The 22,057-nt window shown below is 32.7% G+C and overlaps 2 protein-coding genes across 3 annotated transcripts; both read left to right on the forward strand.

Moving 5' to 3' along the window:
- Positions 1 to 412: 412 nt before the first annotated feature.
- On the forward strand, positions 413 to 6,031 carry LOC119830830 (SREBP regulating gene protein). The gene is made up of 4 exons (XM_038353981.1): positions 413 to 795; positions 1,107 to 1,251; positions 1,776 to 1,927; positions 2,672 to 6,031. The coding sequence occupies exons 1-4, from the start codon at positions 628 to 630 to the stop codon at positions 2,867 to 2,869; spliced, it is 663 nt and encodes a 220-aa protein (XP_038209909.1). The 5' UTR covers positions 413 to 627; the 3' UTR covers positions 2,870 to 6,031.
- Positions 6,032 to 9,357: 3,326 nt separating this feature from the next.
- On the forward strand, positions 9,358 to 20,564 carry LOC119830741 (glutathione hydrolase 1 proenzyme-like). 2 transcript variants are annotated; one of them, XM_038353865.1, is made up of 9 exons: positions 9,358 to 9,443; positions 14,590 to 14,742; positions 16,208 to 16,615; positions 16,832 to 17,032; positions 17,384 to 17,642; positions 18,554 to 18,744; positions 19,076 to 19,316; positions 19,872 to 19,985; positions 20,215 to 20,564. In XM_038353865.1, the coding sequence occupies exons 1-9, from the start codon at positions 9,436 to 9,438 to the stop codon at positions 20,368 to 20,370; spliced, it is 1,731 nt and encodes a 576-aa protein (XP_038209793.1). In that variant the 5' UTR covers positions 9,358 to 9,435; the 3' UTR covers positions 20,371 to 20,564. The 2 variants fall into 2 exon arrangements, with proteins under 2 accessions (XP_038209793.1, XP_038209792.1); XM_038353864.1 differs by lacking the exon at positions 9,358 to 9,443 and having other exon boundaries at positions 14,573 to 14,742.
- The last annotated feature ends 1,493 nt before the right edge of the window (positions 20,565 to 22,057 follow it).

The raw sequence follows: 22,057 nt of genomic DNA on the forward strand, positions 1-22,057 counted from the left end.
ACAACCAGGTTCGATGGGCAGGGGCTTTATCTCAGCCGTGTAGGCACAGAATAATACGTATAAGTTGCAGTACGGCCTAAGACAAGTAAGTCAATTACATCTAATCTTTTTAACTTTTAATTTTTTGAAAACAATTTATTGAATATGAAATTCCATTTTCTATATTAACTTTTTTACAATCGTTAAACTTATTTAATTCATTGACATTATTGCCATAATAGGTACTTACTGTATTCAACTCCAAATAACGGATGAACACAAGACTTCCTTTTTTATTAGACTTTTTCTTTTATTTATTTTTAGGGATAATTCGAAAAAATCTAAATATTTGTATTCTTTGCATACATTGTATGCTCTGTAACCTAAAATCAAGATGACAAATGACAATTGTCAAACCGTCAATGTCATTTAGGATTAGTTATTTCACCGAAAAGAATATTTTTGATTATTGTATAAATTTGAATTGTTATTAATTATAGTTTACTAATTAAATAAGCAATGATATAAATGCTACATTTCATTATACATTGTTTTCTAAATATTACAAATATTGGCGTTATGTTACAAACTGTGCAATATGAAAGAAAATTTATTGAAGATTATGCGGAAACGTAATAATATATAAAAATGTTATCCTTACACACTTTGTGCTCAAGAGATTATAGTAATAACACAAGGCTTATTTACATTAAAATGTGGTATGCTGCCATATTACGCTTTATCCGAAGACCATTGGTCCTGGGTATTATATTTGCATCTTCGTTGACTTACTGTATCGTCAGTTTTCTTAGAGAGGTAAACTATTATATATTATATGAAACACCCAAAGTGTGGGTACACCTAGCTCTAGTCAGGACTTAGGTCTACCCTGTAGCCATTGATTAAACCTATCTTTAATCTTAAAAAACAAGTCTGGTTGAGCCCTATAACTAGTGGGTCTTAAGGGGGCTCCAATCATTTAGTAATTTTAAGAATACAACAGACTTAAACAGATAAGATTTTATCCCCTATAAGGGGAATACTGGGACATGTATGATAATTATTAGTGATCAAAATTACTCTAATTAACTGTTGAGGCATAGATCAATTTTTTTTTTCACTTTCAGGGTACAGATAAAAATATGATATATCAGGATGTTTCCTTAGAGCAGAAACCTTTTGTGTGGAGAACATTACAGGAGCACAATGAGACTGTAGATGTTGAGTGCAGAAACTCCGTTCAAGGAAGAGCACTTATAGTAGATGACAGAGGTAATTACAATTATGAATACACAGTCTTACTAGCAAGAGCAGATTGACGAGACAATAGATCTAGGCTCAGCTATTGACAATTTCCATGTTCGAGACACTTATTGTTGTTAACTATTCAACAGGAATTTTTGTATCTAGATAATTGGATGAGTTATGAAAAGCCATTTCTGAATATATTAAGTATGTGCGATTTTCTTTTCCTAAAATATAAAGCTATTTGATTTTTAAATTTGGCTATTTTGGTGGATACAGGCAATCCACTGTATGTACTTAATGGAGGCTGGAAGTCTAAATAATACAGATACTGTAAATGCATATGCCTCCAAGTTTAAAAAGTTATATTAAAACAATCAAATGCCATTTTTAATATGTATTATCTTCACAGCAACACAACATAAAATAATATATAAGCTCTCTGTTATTTTTTAACTATAAACATTTACTCTTGCAAGTAGTCTCTTTAGATATCATAATATGCTACTTAAAAGGTCTCTATCTTCAGTGAATGTCCATTTTATTTTCAGGTTATGTTTGTCAAAGAAATGATGTAGGAAAGAATGGATGCTGCATTGCTGATGCAGAAGAAACATCAAGATACAGTTGTACATCATGTAATGCAAACCACTGCTGTATTGTATATGAATACTGTGTCTCCTGTTGTCTGGACCCTAACAAGGTGAGAACTCATTTCATTATGTAAAAAAAAGAGTAAAGTGAAGTCCCGTGTCCCTTACTGGGGTATGGGGCAGATGATATGCATCTGTTTCACTGATCGAATTTCTTTATGGACAAGTAGGTGATCAGCCTTCTGTGTCCTGCCAGATCGAGACATTTTTTTTTTGTGCTACCCCACCGGGATTCGAACCCAGGACCCCTTAGTCTTACGCTCACGCGTTAACCACTGCACGGTCATTATGTAAAGCATATAATAAAATGGTTTATCCTAAAATTCAACAAGTTGTTATCGTTAATCGAATCTATTTTAAATTTTTATTGTCAATCTATATAATCAAACAATTGTTGCTATGAAAAGTAAAAGTGAAACTTGACTGACACATTTATACAATATAAATAGCATCGAGTCTTGATTTTCGTTTCCCACACACATGTTTTATGATTAAGATAAGAATATATGATTTACTAAAAGTATACTATATGCACTAAAAAAATTGAACACAACTATGTTGCTTGAAGAATAATTTGTCAAAAAATCAGAATGGCTGTCCATTTATAATCACTATATTTAATCCATAAAAGGAATGTTTATCGCCAAAACATGTTGTTGTCCTTTTTTTCACAATATTCTTATTTAATTATCGCACTCCTAACTTATCCAATGACAGGATTCAAGCAATAATTTCAATTACTAATAAAAATCTGAAATATTGTCCAATAACCTGAAAAAATTGTGCATTTTCAGAGAAATATGCTGCAAGTGGTCCTCTCAAAACTCACAGTTGAAGAGCATGTTCTAGTCCACTCATTAGCAGATGATTATGAACTGTGTCTCACAAAATGTAGGACTAGTTCCCACAGTGTCCTCCATGAGAATTCCTACAAAAACCCAGGTCATAAGCACTGCTACAGCGATACAGGAGAGACAAAAACTCAATCCTAGCATTTACTTTTACACAAACTGCGGAAACCTGCCTGATATTAAAACATTTGTGTTATCTGTGACTTTACAAGTGCAGTTCAGTGGGACCATTTTAATGTTAAGGTTATTTATATGATTAGTTTAATTTCATCTTGTTTTATGGAATCCATTTTCTTGACGAGCATTTGTGCCTTGCTAGAATAGGAACTAGGATAATTGTAACTAGCCAAATATATAGGTCTCAGGTCTCTAACTATAATTCATTGTAATGGATATATATTCATGTCTTAATGCTTTAGTCTATTGGCATATAATATGTTAATAGGTTATTGCAATATAAAAGAGACTGTAATAGACTAAGATTTCACAGACTATCTTTACATACTTTAGAGAAGCACAAACATAAATTATATATTATTATTGACTAGAAAATTGTTAATTATTGCTGTAATGAAATTTACAACTCCATAAGAAATTAAGCCACGAAACAGTACCTTGAATATTGAAATTGTTAAATAATTTAATTGAAATTTATTCTTTATACATAAGCCATTTAAAATTTATTTAAAAAACTAATCTTATTTTGTTTTCATGAAACAGGTATTAGAAAATGTCTTAAATATTCCTTATAGCAAATTTATATGAATCGTAACGGAGCCTACGGCGTAGAAAATATTTAGTATGAGAGTAAATACAAGGCTTATTAAAAAATTTATTCAATGAAAAAGATAGGCAAACATAATATTTTGTCATATGTACAATAGATTTTTTTGTGTACTTAAAAAGAAATCCTTTGCTTATGCAATAAATTTACTGAAAACATGAACTTAACAAATACCATCTGCCCAACATCTGGATGTGGCCGTCAACCCCAAATCTTAATTGCTAAAAACACACAAAAGAACTGTAAAACGAAGATATCTTCAATACTTTAAGAATATTTCTAACTGAATACTCTTTCTCTCGCTTAAAACGGCACTGTATATTTTTGAAATAACCTTAGGAAAAATATATAAATAAGTATATGAGATAAGAATAAGACCAAGAGATTTCATAAAGGGATGGTTGACATTTGATCACCATAATTCAGTTTCTGTTGTTAACGTTTCACTAGATAGATTCTATAAGTGCCTTACGATACGTGTATGAATGAATTGTTTTAAAGGTATTTTAAACTATTTACATATTATGCACTTAGAATTAATATCGATAAGACCTTTAAAAACGTTTAGGCCTTAGCATACTTAGTTACCAAATTCGTTTCCTTATAAGTTAAATATAAAATATTATTTATATTATGGAAGTATGTTAGATATAAAGGAAATAAATATACACCAAGACGTCAGTCTAGATACATATTTATCGTATATGGTCCAAGATCCCAGCGCCTCATGGCGACACGTATTTTCTAACAAACGAAATGTCGACGATTGAGTAGTATTTATATGTCCTATGATCGTATGCTTATTGGCTTAGACAGTAATTTTCCAGACATGAGGTACCTACCTAATCAAGATACACAGTTGATACTTGGCAAAGATTCTCCCAGCTTGTTTTTTGCGTATATTTTAGACGATAACGTAAAAGACACTTTCCTTCGGCCATATTGCTGTACAGACACTTCAAAGCTCCCAAAATAATTAACTTCACGTAAATGTGATGCTCCATTTTTAATACAATATGCACCAGACAACTTTTTTTGCAAGCGCAAGGGCAATATCCAACAATCTCATCCATTACATGCCTGATATCTGGAGATTGTCCGTCTAAGCAAGAATACCATGGAGGCTCGCGTTCATAATTCACAGTAGGTACATTTAGTACTAACATACTAACATTGTCCACGTTTCGTTCGTAAGGAAAAACGTGACATTTTTTTGTAAAGGTGTCGTAATTAATTTATTATTTAATTCAAATATATTTTAACTTCATTAATGTTCTATTTTTTTTAAGTTGAAAGAATTAATTCAATAGATAAATTGTTGTGAATGTATTTAGACGATTTTGCGTTCTTTGTTACGACTATTTTAAATGACATTTTACTCTGAATACAAATAATACTCTTCTTTCAACAAAATGTTCAGAAATTAACACAACGCATCTATGTTGTAATATTAATTCCTTATTGTAGCAATAATTTATTTACACAGCGTGCTTAATAGGACTACATATATAGCAATAATAATTCAATAGTATAGATGTTGTTATTAAATTCATGCGTTAATGACTTAACGAGAGCAAATGATACATAGTTTTTGAATGACTTATATAGCTGAATTAGTTTTATCAATGCGATAGCATTCTATATACGTATCATCAACCCCTTCGCACGCATGTCATCATCCTTTTTGAATGGCGATTTTCGTTACGTTACAGGCATACACATCTTAGATCGACATGGCAATGTTCCAACCACAGCTCAATTCTGACCGCGTTATGCTAATCCTGTACAGCTACATTTAATTTTTTTCCTAGCAAATGAAGAGAAATGTTTTCAAGTTTTAAGTTCAACCTAATTATAAGTTACAATCATGACACCCTGAGGCCATGGCCACACAGACAAACGGCTTACCTAGTCCCGAATGGCTTGCATTCTGGCTGCTTGCTATCTAGATGCCAAGCGGTCGGTGCAGCCTTTCTATAACATTCAATATTTTTGTTTTACTAAGCTACTCTACAGGTGACTCGCTAGGCGCTAAGCGCCATTAAAGCCGCCTCTATCCGGCCGTGGCCTTACTGGGTGTATAAAGTCTAGAGTCGTAAAATAGAACAAGTGTTATATAATACTTACGATCATTATGTAAGCTGTGTTTCAAGCTAACTAAAAAAAGTAAGAGCTCACTTTTGCTGTTATTTTCCGAGACAACATAAGTTGTGCTGTCGATCGAAGATAAACATCAGAAGACATTCGCAAATTCGCTTGTAGAAAAGCAACTAACTTCATATATAACTTGTGAAGTCCCGCGATTGGCCGAGTAAAAAATGGAAATTGAAAAAAACAGTAGATTATATTTTGCATCCTTTCAATGTACCAGCATTTGACAAAACCCCCCTAATCATCTAAACATCACAAGCTATGCAAGCTATACTCTTGTTTACTTCTGCAACTGTGATCACCTTTAGCTAAAACCCTTAATGTTATTTAATATTGTAAATACCTAAATATATTTTTGTACTATTTTATGGCGTTTGTGTTTATTTTAACCCTCTGGTCATTTTCCACATCTTGTTCTAAGTAATATAAAAGGTCAAGATTATATGGGTTATAACGGTTCTTTTTTCTATTTATTTTCTGTGCACTTTGCAGTAGGTACCACTGGCGTTCAAAATAATAGGTTAACAGGATACACCAACAAAACTGTATTTTATCAGAGTAACAGTGCGTGCACTCTAGCACTCTTTCACTCGCACGTATAAGACAAATTATATCTCACTCACTCGCCTACACTTTGGTATTACGATTCTGCAGTATACACGATGTGTCTATAACTTTAAAAACATGCCAAGACGGCCACACAAGTTTTTACCTGTGAAAAAGAAAGGATCTCATGTAGACCCAAACTTCTGAATCTACTCGGCCAAACTACCGATATCAATAAATCTAAAGTATTTGAGACATTCACTAAAGATTTTGTGTATTTTTATTAGTCTATTATTGCCATCATATCCTGAATGTATGAACTATCAGCTAGTTATATGTATATCGGAAACCAACTCTATGAGAGTTTAAAAAAAATGATGAGAAAAGGTAGGAAGTGCCCTTGCGCTTCGCTTGGCTCGTGTATGCGGGGGCACTACCGTGACCTACAGATAAAATATATAAACATATTGTAATCAAATTCGACAAACATATCGAATAAAATACGAAATACTGGGTCTGTCACAAAAGCCATGTAATATCATCAATCACATATATCACAAAAACATTTTAAAAAGAGGCAACGTATACTTTTACTGAACTATACAAACAATTACTGTTTTTTATTTCCTGTACCCAACAGCACCCCAGTGATAAACATTTAAATACTAATCAATCCGTTTAGGTATTTTAACTAGCATTTATCTTATCATCATTGTCAAATACTTTAATTCCTTCAAGTATGATTAAGGCGGTTTATAGTCTTTGTATTATAATACAATGCAAATTAGATGCGTTTGGGTAGGTAATTGGTACTTCATATTTTTCTAGAATAGAATTCATATTTCTTGGGTAGAATGAAATGGTTTAGGTTAATTAAGAATCTGTATTTAGTAGATTAATGGCCTTCTAAACGCCAAGAAGGCACTTATAATTTCTTGAAAATTTTAAAGTAAAGTCAATAGTAAAAAAGTAATATCCGTCGATGGACATCATTATAAAGAAAAGGATTTTATTTCAAGTCCGAAACAAAATTAATTTTTGCTTTCTATTTATTTGATTCATCTAGCTATTCATTTATAAAAAATTCGTCTGCAAATTAAATGATGTGATTATAATAATTGTTGCATTTCTAATGTACAAACATTATTCAGATTAATTTAAGTGATTAATAAAAAGTACTTACCTAACTAATATAAATTATGAAATGATTCATAAATAATACCTTAATGATTTTTCATAAATTTAGAATCATCATTCGTCTTCATATAAATATCTTTATTTATCAATTGTTTAAAAATTAATAGATAATCACACATCGGTACTTTACATTCAATCAGTTCTACCTATCAATTCTGACTCACGATCATTCACTGAAAACTTTAAATATATAGAGAAATTACTAAAAAGGTTGTGCAAGAAGTCACTTGGTGGTATGTGACCAATAACTAGCTCTTACCATCATTCGTGTCGTCAAACAATATTCCAGTGGGAATGAGTTGATATTCAATGCAGTAAAAAGTGACCTGTTACTCTAGCTACCGCACTATCTCCAGACACTACGAATTCTTACGAATAAATAATTATAGAATACGTATGCAACTAAATCATTTAAAACATTTAAATTAATAAAATTACAATTTTGAAGGAAAAATCTTCCAGGGTGTAATTATTGTAATAAATGCCAACGCGATTAACACATAAACTGGGTGATGGGAATACACAGAGAAATCTTCAGATTTTATGATTTGAAGAACAGCTGACAGCCGACATTCTAGTTTTCTTTGTAGCATACTTGTAAGGTATCCTAATTTGCTGCATAGTCTACATACTTAAATACTTGTACCTATATCCAATTATACAGTTAGCGGTACTTATTAATTTAAGCAACCTGTTTTTTAATCTAAACAATAAGATATATACCTAGATGAGTTTTTATTTATTTGATTTATGGTACCCTGACGCCGGCGGAGAATTCATACTAATTTTCGTCCCTCAAAACCGACCTTATGAAGCCTCTATTTCGCGATAAAAACTATGTCCTTTTCTAAGGTTCTCTCTATATAATAATCAATTTCATTAAGACAGTTGCTTTCACATTTATAATATTAGAATGAACTTAAGTATGTAATTAATATAATTGATTGTTATCAAATTTATTATATTGAGAATAAGATGTTTCGATGAATCATACCAATAACAACATAATATTATATTGTCCCGTTTTCTTTTAAGCTTTTTTTCATCTTAGTCTATACCTACATCCCCTATAAACTTTAAAGTTCCGTTGAGCATTTTACTATCGGCGGGACACCTCTATAAATATATTTTTTTTATAATAACTTCATTTCTATCGTCTGAACTAATGTATAGTTAAATACCTCAATTTGTACATATATATTATATATTGTACTCGTGGTGTAACTGCATGCTATGGCTAAAAAACAGCATTTAAAGCATTGACCTTTACGTCATTGTTTTCACCAAATACTGAGCCTTTTCGTTATAATTATTGTAAATTCGTATCTGTATAGACATGACATTGTTTATTTATTTTTATTTATTATTACTCTTCAACAAAAATTGTACAGGAAACTTAAAAAAACATTTATTTATTATTTTTATTTTCAGAAGGAAATATATTTTCTTTCTTTAGGTTATAAACCTACTGCTTACTTTATAAAATACAAAAGATTTTTTTCTATTAAATTTCTAGTATTAGTTCTGACTTCTGAGTAATTCGTGTAGGTATGCATACTACAAAATTACATTAATAGGTAAATAACCGAAAATTCCAACAGAAAATTTAACTAAAACTGTGAAATATGAAGAACTTAAGAAGGTATTACTGATATAAAAATGATGACGATTTTGCCATATTCTGAGAATATGGCAAAAACAAAAAAAAGTGTTCGTTTGAAACTTTGACACCAATAAAAACTAAGTAACTACAAACCTGCCGTATGTTTTCCGTGCTTTATATTTGGTGGCTCTTCAATAAAATATAAGCTGTTAGTATACCCAAGTCAAACATGAATTCATATCTTCAAACAAACACGAGGTATTGTCACAGCAATGAATTAAATAATAAGGTGGCTGACATTCATTTATAGGCAGAATTCTAGCTAATGGTTCTTGTACCTATACGCAACGAAGTGGCCTTCTAAAAACTAAACGCTTGCGCAGTCAGTGCGCACCATTTGATAGTAGTTGTCGTGCCATTAGGAAAATGTTAAGGTGAGATACGTGAATATTCGCTTAACATATATTTATGAGTGTACTGCGATATATGAAAATGTGATAATGCAGGTAGGTAATTCTCAAATACAACGTAGTAGGTAAAATGCTTACGTCCTTAAGATTCTTCATTGATAGCAAAAGATACAATTTGAGATAAATAAAATAGATAAAATTGATTCTTAACTAATTTAGGACAATAATTCTCAACCGCTCGCTGCCGCTGCATCAGCTGGTCAGGAATACTCATATGTTCAGACAAGAAAACTATATTACTCCAGGTTGTATACAATATGTCTATCTGTTAACAAATCCTTCAAAATCGGTTCAGCCCTTGTTTTATTTCACTAAACATTTATTTCCTCTAGTACCTCATCTCGTTTTTTACGATATTATATAAAAAAAAACTTGTATGAGGGACAATAAAATGAAAACCAGTTTCATAAGGTTTATCATGATTAATATTGTATTTTATGAGTCGACTTGTATTTTCTAAAGAAATTGTCATTAATTTATTATTTCTACAAATGCGGAATAAATTAATTTTGCACACAAATAGTTTATTGCAACAGTATCCATAAAACAATAGTATACAATATCAGCTAAATGATTTAATCATTATTATATTTTTACGAAGTCATCATACGTTGGGTAAAATATTTTTTAGTGTCAAATATTGTTAGTGTCGAATCGTTATCAAAACGTATACTTTTGCGACTTGTACAATATTTACTACTTGGCCTATTTCAGCATCAATTAATCGGTGATAAAAAAAAAACATAGAACGTATCGCTCAGAATTACTTCTACTAGTTAAAACATAAACAAATATCGGATAATAGTTTTTAGGTCCGTGTAGAAAATCGAAACATAACAACCGCTAAAAAGTTAAAGACCTTAAACACCTCCAACCATACTCGAAAACAGAGAAAGATTGATGATATATCATATTCCATAAATAAGACTTCATTTTAGCCAACGCCAGGATATAAAGACTATAAGGAACTTACGAACTTAAGTAGATTTTTGATTCACAGTTTCTAAAATTAAATAAAATCGATAGATGTCGATTTATAGCTTGGACGGTATATACTTATCGAATGGTATTTTTTTATATTTGATATAAGTATTTCTAGACAAAAAAGATCATTTGAATTTTGCATTATTGGTTAAGGACGTAGTCATATTAAACTTTTTTTATTCTTGTCTTGTGTCTTTTTTATTATGACCAATAACACATTAATCATCACTGGTAAAAATTTCCGTTTGCAACCAGAACTTAAAAAATAACAAGTTTGGCAACATTCTTCAGTATGCATAAATCGATATTTAAACATTTAAACAACTGTCCTTATATTACTAAAATTATTAAAACGATTGAAAAAGCACAAACTTTCTCATAAAACGGGAATATTTATTATACCTACTCTTTTATTTTTTATAACAATAATAGTAAGTATGCCTTAAATATTAAAAATGTTTAAGTATGATACATAATATAATTAATTGTTTTTATTAGATATGTATTTCCGTGATCAATTATCATTAATCTAGATAATAAATAATAATGTGCCTATATTTCATATGCTTAGTAGAAGATACGTATTTAGTAATCCAATTACGACGTTAGCACGTGTACGAAATTTGTCAGCATTTTTTGCGACGTAATTGAATTGCAATTACCTTTAGTTTTTACTGTGCATTAGAATTATGTTAAGTATATATTTTTCATATAAATGAAAAGAAACATCCTTATTTTGGTCAATGTATCACTCTTCTTTGTCGTATTTCGTCCGGCTCTTCGTTTAAATGATAGGTACAGGTAGTATACCAAAAAATATAATGCATCTTAGACATTCCTCATCATTTTTTCCACCAAGCTTAACGTGACAGGTATAACTTATAGTTAAATTAGAGTAAACACCTTCAAGTATATACGTTTTAATTATATTATAGATGAAACAAAAAGGATTGGTCGCATTATTTCGTAATTCATATTCACAATTCATTGACCCCATTACCTATTGTTCTACTGTCGAATTTAAATATGTGTCAAGGCTGTTTAATTCAAATTAGCAGTCCTAGACTAACTCCTAGTGGACAACCTGGAATTTATTAAGGAACAGTTTTTTCTTTAGATATTGATTGAAGTTAAAGAAAATTCTACTGAACGTGTGTTTTTTGTTCTTAACTGGCAATAAACCGTTTTAATTAAATATTCAATAAGAAATTATAATTTTTTACCTATTGCATTGTTTCTGAGTATAATTAAATAAGATTACATTCATGAAATGAAAACTTTAATTCAAAATATGAAATTAATCATTCGTAAAAATGTTAAATAAGGTATCGTTTTTATAAAGTTCTGGGCGAAATTCATAGATCGTAACAGTGATGGAACCCCAGACTTCCATATTTTATATAGGTTGCTGCATCAAAAACGTTTACAAACAACAATGCAAAACAGATAAGATATCTATATTTTAATACTTTAATTTTTGTGTACTGAGCAATTTTTTGAAATTCATGAAAGAATATATATTATTCTTATCAGTTATTAAATTAGGTAATTGCTACTCTAACTCATTTTAATAAAGCTCTAGGATAAGGGAAATGTTATTTCATTTTATTTGTCATGATGATAACAGGAGAATCGTAAAGATATGAGGTTCATATAATGCAGGTATTAACATTTACGCTAAACCGTATTTTAGTGATAAAGAAACATTTACATTTGTGACATCAACAAATGTGGCACAATATTGCTTGCTTTTGATACAATGTAATGATGGTAACTTCTATTATCCTCTCAACAATATGTGAGATAAATAGGTTTCAACACATAAATTACTTTACTTTCATTACATTTAAATGAATATGAAGATATATTTGCGGTATATTCTATAACGCAGGTTATGACAGTATCTTGATTATGAAATGCGCCCTACTCCTTAATGGAGAAATTAATAGTAATAAAATACCATTAAATTATTTTATAGTATGTACCTAATATGTATTGTAAATGACAATTCATATTACCTAGTATGTAGAAAAAATACTACGAAGAAAAATAAATCTTAAGTATACAATACAAATAAGCTTAAAAGCAATTGCAAAAAAAGATTGGTCACGCTTCTTATTTATGACCGTGCCGACCGAGTGGAGTTGCTTAACCTCGATGATTTTATTTGTTGTTAACAGCAACAGAAATACTTAATGTCTGAAAATTTCAGCTGTCACGCTATCATGCTACATGAGATATCTACAGCGTGTTAACAGACGTACGGATAGACAGGCAGGCGGACAGCGAAGTCTAAGGAATAGGGTCCTGTTTTACGCTTTATATGTATAAAGATTCCTAAAAATTAAAAATTGTACTGGCTCCACGTTTTATATGCAATTTTATTCCTTGAGATTCAACAATAAGATTATGTAGGTGATATTTAAGTGATCGTGAGTTTCCAAGTTTAATACATTTTCACTTAGATCAAAAGATCATTATCCCTACGTGGACACAGGGAAGTCTACTTCCTGTGAATGTCTTTATATATATAATAAATAAAATATTTTTCATTGATTCACCCATTAACAATATAATTCCATATACAGAAACATTAAACAAAAGTAAATGCATATGCACTATTTCAGTTCTTTTATAATTTTTTATCTTTAAAACATTAAAACAAAAGCGGCAAGTAGAATGCGCCTGAGGCATTATAGCGTTAAAATAAGGTGTCCAAACACAAGTGGATGTACTTTCTATTCTGCTCTTCGCATACTAATATATAACTACTAATACTTATAATATATGATAATTTTTTGTGAACATACGGAATATTATTATCTCCGGAAGTGATGATGTTCTTAACTGAGAGAAAGCTATACCACATTTAATAATAATATAATACTATACGCTATTGGTATTATTCAACAATGACATAAACTAAAAAGAAAAATAAAATAAAAGTAAAGCGAGAGCTGAGAGGGATTAGGGTTCGTTTCTGCTCTCATAACAAAAACTTTTCCTTGAGACTAATCACCTCCGCAGAAATTTACATCCCAATTTCCGGATTTTTTTATTATCACGCATATGCTCGGCTCAGATTTGCATGTTTTACAATAGTGAGAGATGACAACAAAACAATCGAATCAGTCACTCAGTAAATTACAATAGTACAGGACAAAGCTAGTCATTAAATACAACTGTTGAAGAAGTAGATAATGTGTTTAAACCAGACATACAGTCTAGCTGCGCAAATACTTATTACCTATCATTACTTTGTTCTGCAACTAAATGTTGAGGATAATTCTGAGGAAAAAGATAGCATACTTCAACGAAAAAAAATTTTCGATGGATTATATCTTTAAACTTATCCTAACTTTTTAAAAATAATTATATAAAAACTTGTAGGGAGAAAGAAAAAATATGCCTCTGTCATAACGCAATGATGAAGTTTACTATTTGACATTTACAAAAGCCTTATTTGGCTCTCATCGTTACATGCAAAATTTTTCAAAAATACAGTATTTTTACTTTTTTATTCATTTTGAGACAATTTTCTTACTTTCTGAATCATGAAAACTATGCGACAGTTATAGTAATGTGGATACGTATTTGAATAGAAAAAAATCGTGACGTATATAAAAGTGTGTACTTATCTTATATCTATGATAATTAGCAATTACCTTTGTCTTGGCTATTGATTTTACTCTGATACCTACATACATTTTTACGATGTTTTAATAGTACATTTTATGTAACATTATTTCGATGGAATTTAAACATGTGAATAAAATCTTAAATACACATAATTTAGCGAACCCAACATAGGTTTCTAACAAGCATAGGCTTGTCAAGAAAAATACTTATACCTAAATTAAAAACAAATTGAGCTACAAGGGATTTAAAAACTACTAACATTATGTAACCCGACACGCTAGCGCATATGTATCCACTGTCCATCCGGTTTATAAACCACTTCCAACTAATCTGCAAAAAAAAAGAAAGTAAATATTTGAGTAATAATGGGGAACTGATTTACATTTTTATCAACAGTGATGTTCCAGTAATTAATACGAATCGGTCGTTTATATGCTGACTTATTTTGTCCGAGAATTATAGTATTTGTGATGTATTTGTTGAACAGGTCGCGTTGGTTGTTAGTAGGCAGCGTGTTGGCAGCGCTGGTGGTTGGCGCGCTGGTGGCAGTGCTGGTACTGCAGCCGTGGACCAGCCACCACGCGCGCTTCCCCCGGGCCGTCGTCGCTGCCAATGGCGTTGAATGTGCTTCTGTTGGACGGTGAGTTGGTTGAAACTGATGTAATAGTAGACTTCACATTTCATGGCGTTTTGAATAAAAATGTTCCAACAGAATATGTTTATATAACTGAGGGCGCATTCGCCCTAAGCTATCACAAATGCTAATAAAATTACGATCTTAATATTAGTATTGTACTTACGGCAACTGTCTAAATCTTTGAGGTGTAAATGCAGAAAATATATTTTTACGTATGTAGTAAATTCTCGATGTCGATATGTAAAACTTACCATCATACCTACGTTAACTTAGGCATATTCTTTAGAAAATATTATTTAACGTGGAAAATGTACACCTGTTTAACATACATTGGCGAACACATTTTACAATATGCGTATTATTTGGTTATTTAAATCAAATTCAAATAAAACCATGTGAGGTGACACCGTGTTTGCCTCTTTTACACACAAGAAAATTAACAATTATTCGTTATTACAATTATTAATAAAAATCGTGTTGTTTTTACGATTTTAATAATTAACATATATCTATGACATATCTGATAATAAAAAGCTATTTTTGTTTGTTTGTACGCGCTAATCGCAAAACTACTGAACCGGTTTTAAAAATTCTTTCACCTTTGGATATGTACGTGACCCCAGAGTGCACTATATATGTGGCCACGAGCGAAGCCGTGGCGGACTTCTAGTCTATTATATACTTAGCTGATTGCTAATATAATATTTAAAAAATACTAGATCGTACCGCAATTTACTAGTTGTAGCGTGTGAGCAAATTGTGAACTATAAACACGGTAAATATCAGTAACACGAACGTTTGTTAAATTGTTGATGCTGTAGCTAACACAGATTTGAAAATTGTATAAATTGTTTGATTGAGTTAAATTTAAGTATTATTGTCACTTCAAATTTATTATATCACAAACTTTCAAGCTAACAGCTATTCGTAATTGACTATTCCAACCAGTGGTTATAGCGTTAGAATTTATTGAAGCTTATAAATAACCATTAGAACACATTATAATTAGGAAATTCTTTGAATTTTTTTTAAATATGCACATTGACTATTAAGTTTATAATTGACACATACTTATAAAATACTTACGTACATTCCAATATTAATTGTTAATCGACTTTATGTACAAGCTGCGCCCCGCGGTTTCACCCGCGTAAGTCTGTATCACGTAAGAATATCGGGATAAAAAGTTGCTTATGTGTTATTCCAGTTGTCCAGTTATCTACATACCAAATTTCATTGCAATTGGTTCAGTAGTTTTTGCGTGAAAGAGTAACAATAACAAACATACACACATCCTTACAAACTTTCGCATTTATTATATTAGTATGTACAATAACATTAACATTATCATAATATTAACAAGAATATACAGTCATTAGAATTGTATTTAAACCTTTCGCTGTAACTCGTAAGAATATCATCATGAATGCGTTTGTCCAAATGTAAAATAGAAAACAAATTGTTATAGGAGTATATTGGAAAGAGATGGGTCAGCGGTGGACGCCGCGATCGCAACGTTATTCTGCGAAGGTCTAGGATGCGCGCAATGCATGGGTCTGGGCGGCGGCTTCCTAGCAACGGTCTACGACGCGCCATCGAAACGAGTTCGAGTACTGAACGCCAGGGAACGAGCACCAGCAGCGACGCACGAAGACATGTTCGCGAACGCATCTTCAACGGTCGGGGGGCTCGCAGTAGCCGTGCCAGGCGAGCTGCGAGGCTACGGCGCATTGTATCGGGAGTACGGCCGTCTACCTTGGCGGGAGCTCGTGAAGCCGGCAGCAGACCTCGCCCGCAACGGCCATCAAGTCAGCGAATACATGGCTCGCGTGCTGAAAACGCACAGCGCGCGAATACACGCAGAGCCTTCTTTGAGGTATTAAGAAGTTTATTAAGTTCAGTTCTTAATGATTATTTAAAAAAATTTTACACAATGTTTACTAGCCTTACTCTGCTAAAAGGGTGTGAGATATTCTTTATCTCTCTTTACATTGATATAATTTACAAAACATCTTTAGTTTAAATGCATAAGCATATATATTTTTTTTATGTAACAAATAAAAATTATGCTAATCGAGACTTATTATTTCAGGGAAGTATACGTGAATCCAGCAACGGGAGAAGTGTGGAATATTGGGGACAAAATCCGCGAACCAACCCTGGCGCGTACACTCGACATCATCGCAGAGGAGGGCCCGGAGGCGATTCACAACGGCACCCTTACAGCGGCCCTCGTGCGCGACATAGAAGGCTTTGGTGGCATCGTCACAGAAGACGACCTCAGGAACTACCGGTATGTGATTTGTAAATTCTTTCATCATATTCCTTGGATTGATATGAATTGACAAACGTTAATAGCAATATTTTTATTTTTGCTTCGTTGTGATTGCGCATTAACCACGTGGGATGATAATTTTAAATTCACTGATAATTTGAGTGAAAATGAGACTGATAAAATTTGGTGAATTACAAAAAACGATAAACCTTATCGCGCATCATAAATTAAACCATTTCGATACTTACCCTCTCTTACGCACTCTTAAAAATAGAAGAAATTTGTAGGTACTGTATGAACAACTTGCTACTATATCCGGATATAAGTAGATACAATCAGATAATCATAGGGGGGCTTATATGGTTGCAGGGTAGAATGGCAAGATCCGATCGCCGTGCAACTATCAGGCGAGCACACCCTATTCTCGGTGCCGCTGCCCGGCTCCGGGTCCGTGCTGGCTTTCATTCTGAACATGCTGAACGACTGGGTCGGGCCCGGCACCGACGTGCCTACAGACAGCAACCTCTACTGGCACCGCATAGTCGAGACCTTCAAATACGCGTACGCGCGGCGAACCGGCCTCGGCGACCCTTCACGCTCTAACCCTTTACCGTTCGACATCATGGAGGTGAGGTTTTTATTTACTATAATTTTCACCCGTGCATCCATGTATTGATCTTGGTTGGGTCCTGGGTTCGATTCGATTCCTGGTGGGGACGCAAAGAAAAAGGTCCAAGTCTGGCAGGACACAGAAGGCTGTCAAATCAAATCACCTACTTGTCCATAAAGGAAATGGTGCAGTGAAATATATGTATATCCCATACCCCATTAGTAAATTACATACGCCGTAATAAACAGCGTGTATAATACATGCCCGTATTTTGAAGAATCCAGCCAACTCTCTTTCATTCATCCAAACATTGCTTATAACTTATATTACTAATGTGAAGATATTTCCTACGCCTCAACTAATAAAGCTGAAGGACAATTGGTAAAAACGATCTCCAGTAACCAACGATAGTACATTATAAACCTACATATTTGTGACGAAACACGTCCAATAATTTTCTCAAAATACATCAGTAACGATGTATTAATTATGTTAGCCACACCGTGATAAATGCAATTTACAATCTCAGTGTAGCCTCGAGCCTTGATGACATACTTACATAAAAGTGATAGGTCTGGTTACAAAATATTCAGAACCGGACCAGAATTTTGCTACTTAATTTGACATTCATTATTATTCAATGTGCGTATTGGATATATACATAAACAGATGGAGAAAATGATATAGCATAACATAAACATGATTTTTTAAATGCCTATCAGGCATTAATGTAAGTTAATGATATGAAAGCATGATTATTAAAATATCAAGAAAACCATGAATAAAAATTATTCATGCACAATTATTGTTGTAACAATATAAAAAGAAAAATGTATTCGTTTATATTAAGCAGTTTAGAATTTAGTACAACATTTACCTAAATACATAAATTACTAAATACAATAATCAAATAACAGTAATTTTCGTAGCTACAACGTAATCTGTCAACTCCTGAATGGGCGAGGTCCCACAGACAGGAAGTGGACGATACTAGAACATTCTCGGACTGGCGGCACTATGGCGCGATGTTTGAAGGCGCCGATGACCACGGGACGGCACACATCATAGTCGTGGCGCCTGACGGCAGCGCGGTGTCCGCTACTAGTACTATCAACTTCATGTGAGTATATCGTTACAACGTGATCATGCACGCTCAAATTTCATATACAAATGTACTTGAAATAAAAAAAAATCAAAAGACAAAATATATCGCATATAGGTATTATACGCATTTATTCTGAAAAAAAAACTTCTGTTTGATGTTTTAATAAAAGTATTTAAACACTACTTACATTAATTAACAAACTATATATTATATTATACATACATCGAAATTACTATTCTATTCTCCATTTTTGGTATTCAAAAGCGCTACCTAACAGTAATTTTTAATAGAAACAAAAAACAACATATACAATGTTTTGACTATGAATTTACTCTTTTTTAAACAGCTGGGGCTCACAGCGGCGTTCACAGAGCCTGGGCATTATGTTGAACAACGAAATGGACGACTTCGCTATACCGCAGCAGCAATCAGTGTACGGCATGCCGCCTTCGCCCGCGAACATGTTAGCGCCAGGACTGCAGCCGCTCAGCTCTATGGTTCCCAGTATTGTACTGCGGAACAATGAGACTGTGGACTTGATACTCGGCGCGGCTGGTGGCACGAAAATAACCACGCAAGTTGCGCTGGTAAATACGTAATATTTTCTTTAAGGTATTTGAGGATTGCGGGGTAATTTCAGTAATCTAAAGTGAGACCAACAAAAACAGATATAGAATCTAAACAGACTTACAAGGGTTGGGAAAAAAAAGTAATTTGGAGCTTTTTTATGCCATCTTCAATAGCTAGTTCTGCTATTTTGTGCCACAGAACATGCAAAGGCGGGATTACGTTTTTTTAAGTAATCTCTTACTTGAAACTGAACTCTACGGTGTCGCAGTGAATAGGACCTTAGATATCAAACCAATTATTTTTAAAGCGAGAAAAATAAATTGTTTTTTTTTTTATTTTTAGCCATATACCTTATCTTTATCCAATACCTCTAGGTGAAGTAAATATCATGAGAAAACCAGGATGTCCAATAATCAAATTTTCGGCTGCATTTGACATCTGCTAATCTGCAATGGTGCAGTGTAATGAATTATGGCCCAAACCCTCATAAGCAGCCTGTATTTCTACAGTTCGAACACATGTGGGCTAATGTGGGAAAACGATAATAATGACAAATTTAAATTCTTTTACAGATAACAATGCACACGCTCATCGAGGGTAAATATTTACCAGCCGTCATGCAGAGTCCACGTTTACACCATCAACTGATTCCTATGGAAGTAGAATACGAAGAAGCATTTGATCCAGTAAGTTCTATGAACATATAAAATCCTTAAATTTTAGCACAACATCAAACAATATTTTAAAAACATTTTATACAAGTAATTTATTTCTGTTCCATTTAAGCATATTATGTCACTCAACACTAGATTCAACTCGGAGAGACTATATTTCTAACATTGGTTTTGTTCAACATGAACTGAGCAGAATATTTCAAAACCTAACCACTGTCTCACAAGTGTCATTATTTTTTAGGAAGTAATAGCTTCTCTGCGTGCCAGAGGACATGCCACATCAAGTCTCGGCCCAACGGCAGGTTTTGCAGCAATGATCGCGGCAGTCCGTGATACCGATGGCTTCTTTATTCCACAGACAGACCATAGACGAATCGGCAGCATAGACGGTTTCTAAAATACCGCAGATAAACATACCAACTACCATTTGATGTAGTAAACTACATGCAAAGAGTATGAATTATTATTCATGCATATGCAGACAATTGAATTGTTGTTTTTTTTAATGGTGCAAAGGTGCAACAAATATGCACTAAAGTAACAAATTCTTTTATAAGACGAGTGCCGATCTCATAATATATAAAAATAATATGGTATACTCTTTGTTAAGAAATTCTATCAACATTTATTACTAAAATTATTGTAATACAATCTAGAGGATGTACTGACGATTCTTACGAACTAAATAACTAAATGAGGAATAAAGTGGTTTTGTTGAAACAGATAATATGATACTGTAAATATATTGTGTGTGGATAAAGGTTGGGTGCTGTGATGTTAATTATAGTTTTAAAATTAAAGTTATTTCAATAAATTATTTAGTTTTTTTGCTCGAGCCTATGGATGAATGTGAATTGTAATCCTTTTATAAATAAATAAGATGACCAGATCCGCATGATGTTTTGTACAGACATAGATTATCAAATTTATTAATCTATACAAGATAAGGCTTTTTATACAAGTATTACACGAGTAAAGCGGTTTTTACACGAGTAAAACAAAAAGCAATGGTGGCTCAGTGATGAGAACCTCGGACTTCAAAATCGATAAGTCGGGGTTCGGGACCGGGTGAGCGTGCAGGAAATAAATTGATTTTCCAATTTATCTGCGCATGTAGATAACATCACCACTGCTTAAAACGGTGAAGGATAACATCGTGAGGAAACCGGCATGTCCGAGAATCAAAAGTTTGACGACATGTGACATCTGCCAACCCGCACTTGGCCAGCGTGGTGGATTATGGCCTGAACCCTCATAGGAGGTCTGTGTCCCAGCAGTGGGAACATATATGGGCTGATGATGAAAGCGGTTTTAGCGTGTGTTTAATTTTATTTTATTTATGAGTGATACTTCGGTTTACGGAACTAGTTTCGGTTACATAAAACAATGTACCTAATGTTATATGCACACTTAAACGGAAAATCAGTACCAGTAAATGTAAAGAAATTCTTTTCCTAGAGAGATAAGATCAAGATTGCCTATCTATCTCTATTGAGTGTTTGATTTACTCGTTTATTTAATCGTTCATCGAAAAACCGTAGTTTTGCCTGGATGCTACGGTATCGACAGAACTAAATACCTACGATTTTAATCAAATTCAACTTTAGAACAGTAATGATAAATAAAAGATTCTTTCTTTTGTGTATAACTGAGGAAAGGATATGAATATACTTAAATAAACGAAAAGTAACCAGTTCCAGTCTCCACGACAATTCTATAATGATGATTATTTTAGTATAGATAGACATAAATTAAACGACGTAGAGATAACGCAAAAAAAAATCATCTAACATGTAATAAAACAGTAGGAAGCACAAAAGCTCGCCATTTCTTTACATTGAATATTTATAAAACATTCATATTGTTTTGCAATATGGATGTTTTATAGCCTGAAACAATGGTTAGAAGTTTTTTCTGTTTTTACTTCTGAGCTGATTTCGTGAAAATTCTATATGGTGATAAAACAATAGTAGGTTTAACCATAGATAACATAATACTATAACCACTGATCTGTTGCAAATCAGTAACATTCATTGCTATGCAGATGACAGTACGGGGGATGCTCTTTATCCCGGCCGCGCAAA

The sequence above is a fragment of the Zerene cesonia genome, chromosome 12 (assembly GCF_012273895.1).
Source record: "Zerene cesonia ecotype Mississippi chromosome 12, Zerene_cesonia_1.1, whole genome shotgun sequence".
Taxonomy (NCBI): Eukaryota; Metazoa; Arthropoda; class Insecta; order Lepidoptera; family Pieridae; genus Zerene; species Zerene cesonia.

What these genes read in the sequence shown, in the direction of transcription:
- LOC119830830 (XM_038353981.1), top strand. Translation starts at nt 628, where the DNA reads ATGTTATCCTTACACACTTTGTGCTCAAGAGATTATAGTAATAACACA. An exon ending in ACTTATAGTAGATGACAGAG is followed by an intron (nt 1,252 to 1,775) that starts GTAATTACAATT and finishes TTTTATTTTCAG; the next exon opens with GTTATGTTTGTCAAAGAAAT. An exon ending in GTTGTCTGGACCCTAACAAG is followed by an intron (nt 1,928 to 2,671) that starts GTGAGAACTCAT and finishes GTGCATTTTCAG; the next exon opens with AGAAATATGCTGCAAGTGGT.
- LOC119830741 (XM_038353864.1), top strand. Translation starts at nt 14,573, where the DNA reads ATGTATTTGTTGAACAGGTCGCGTTGGTTGTTAGTAGGCAGCGTGTTG. An exon ending in CACGCAGAGCCTTCTTTGAG is followed by an intron (nt 16,616 to 16,831) that starts GTATTAAGAAGT and finishes TTATTATTTCAG; the next exon opens with GGAAGTATACGTGAATCCAG. An exon ending in TACCGTTCGACATCATGGAG is followed by an intron (nt 17,643 to 18,553) that starts GTGAGGTTTTTA and finishes TAATTTTCGTAG; the next exon opens with CTACAACGTAATCTGTCAAC.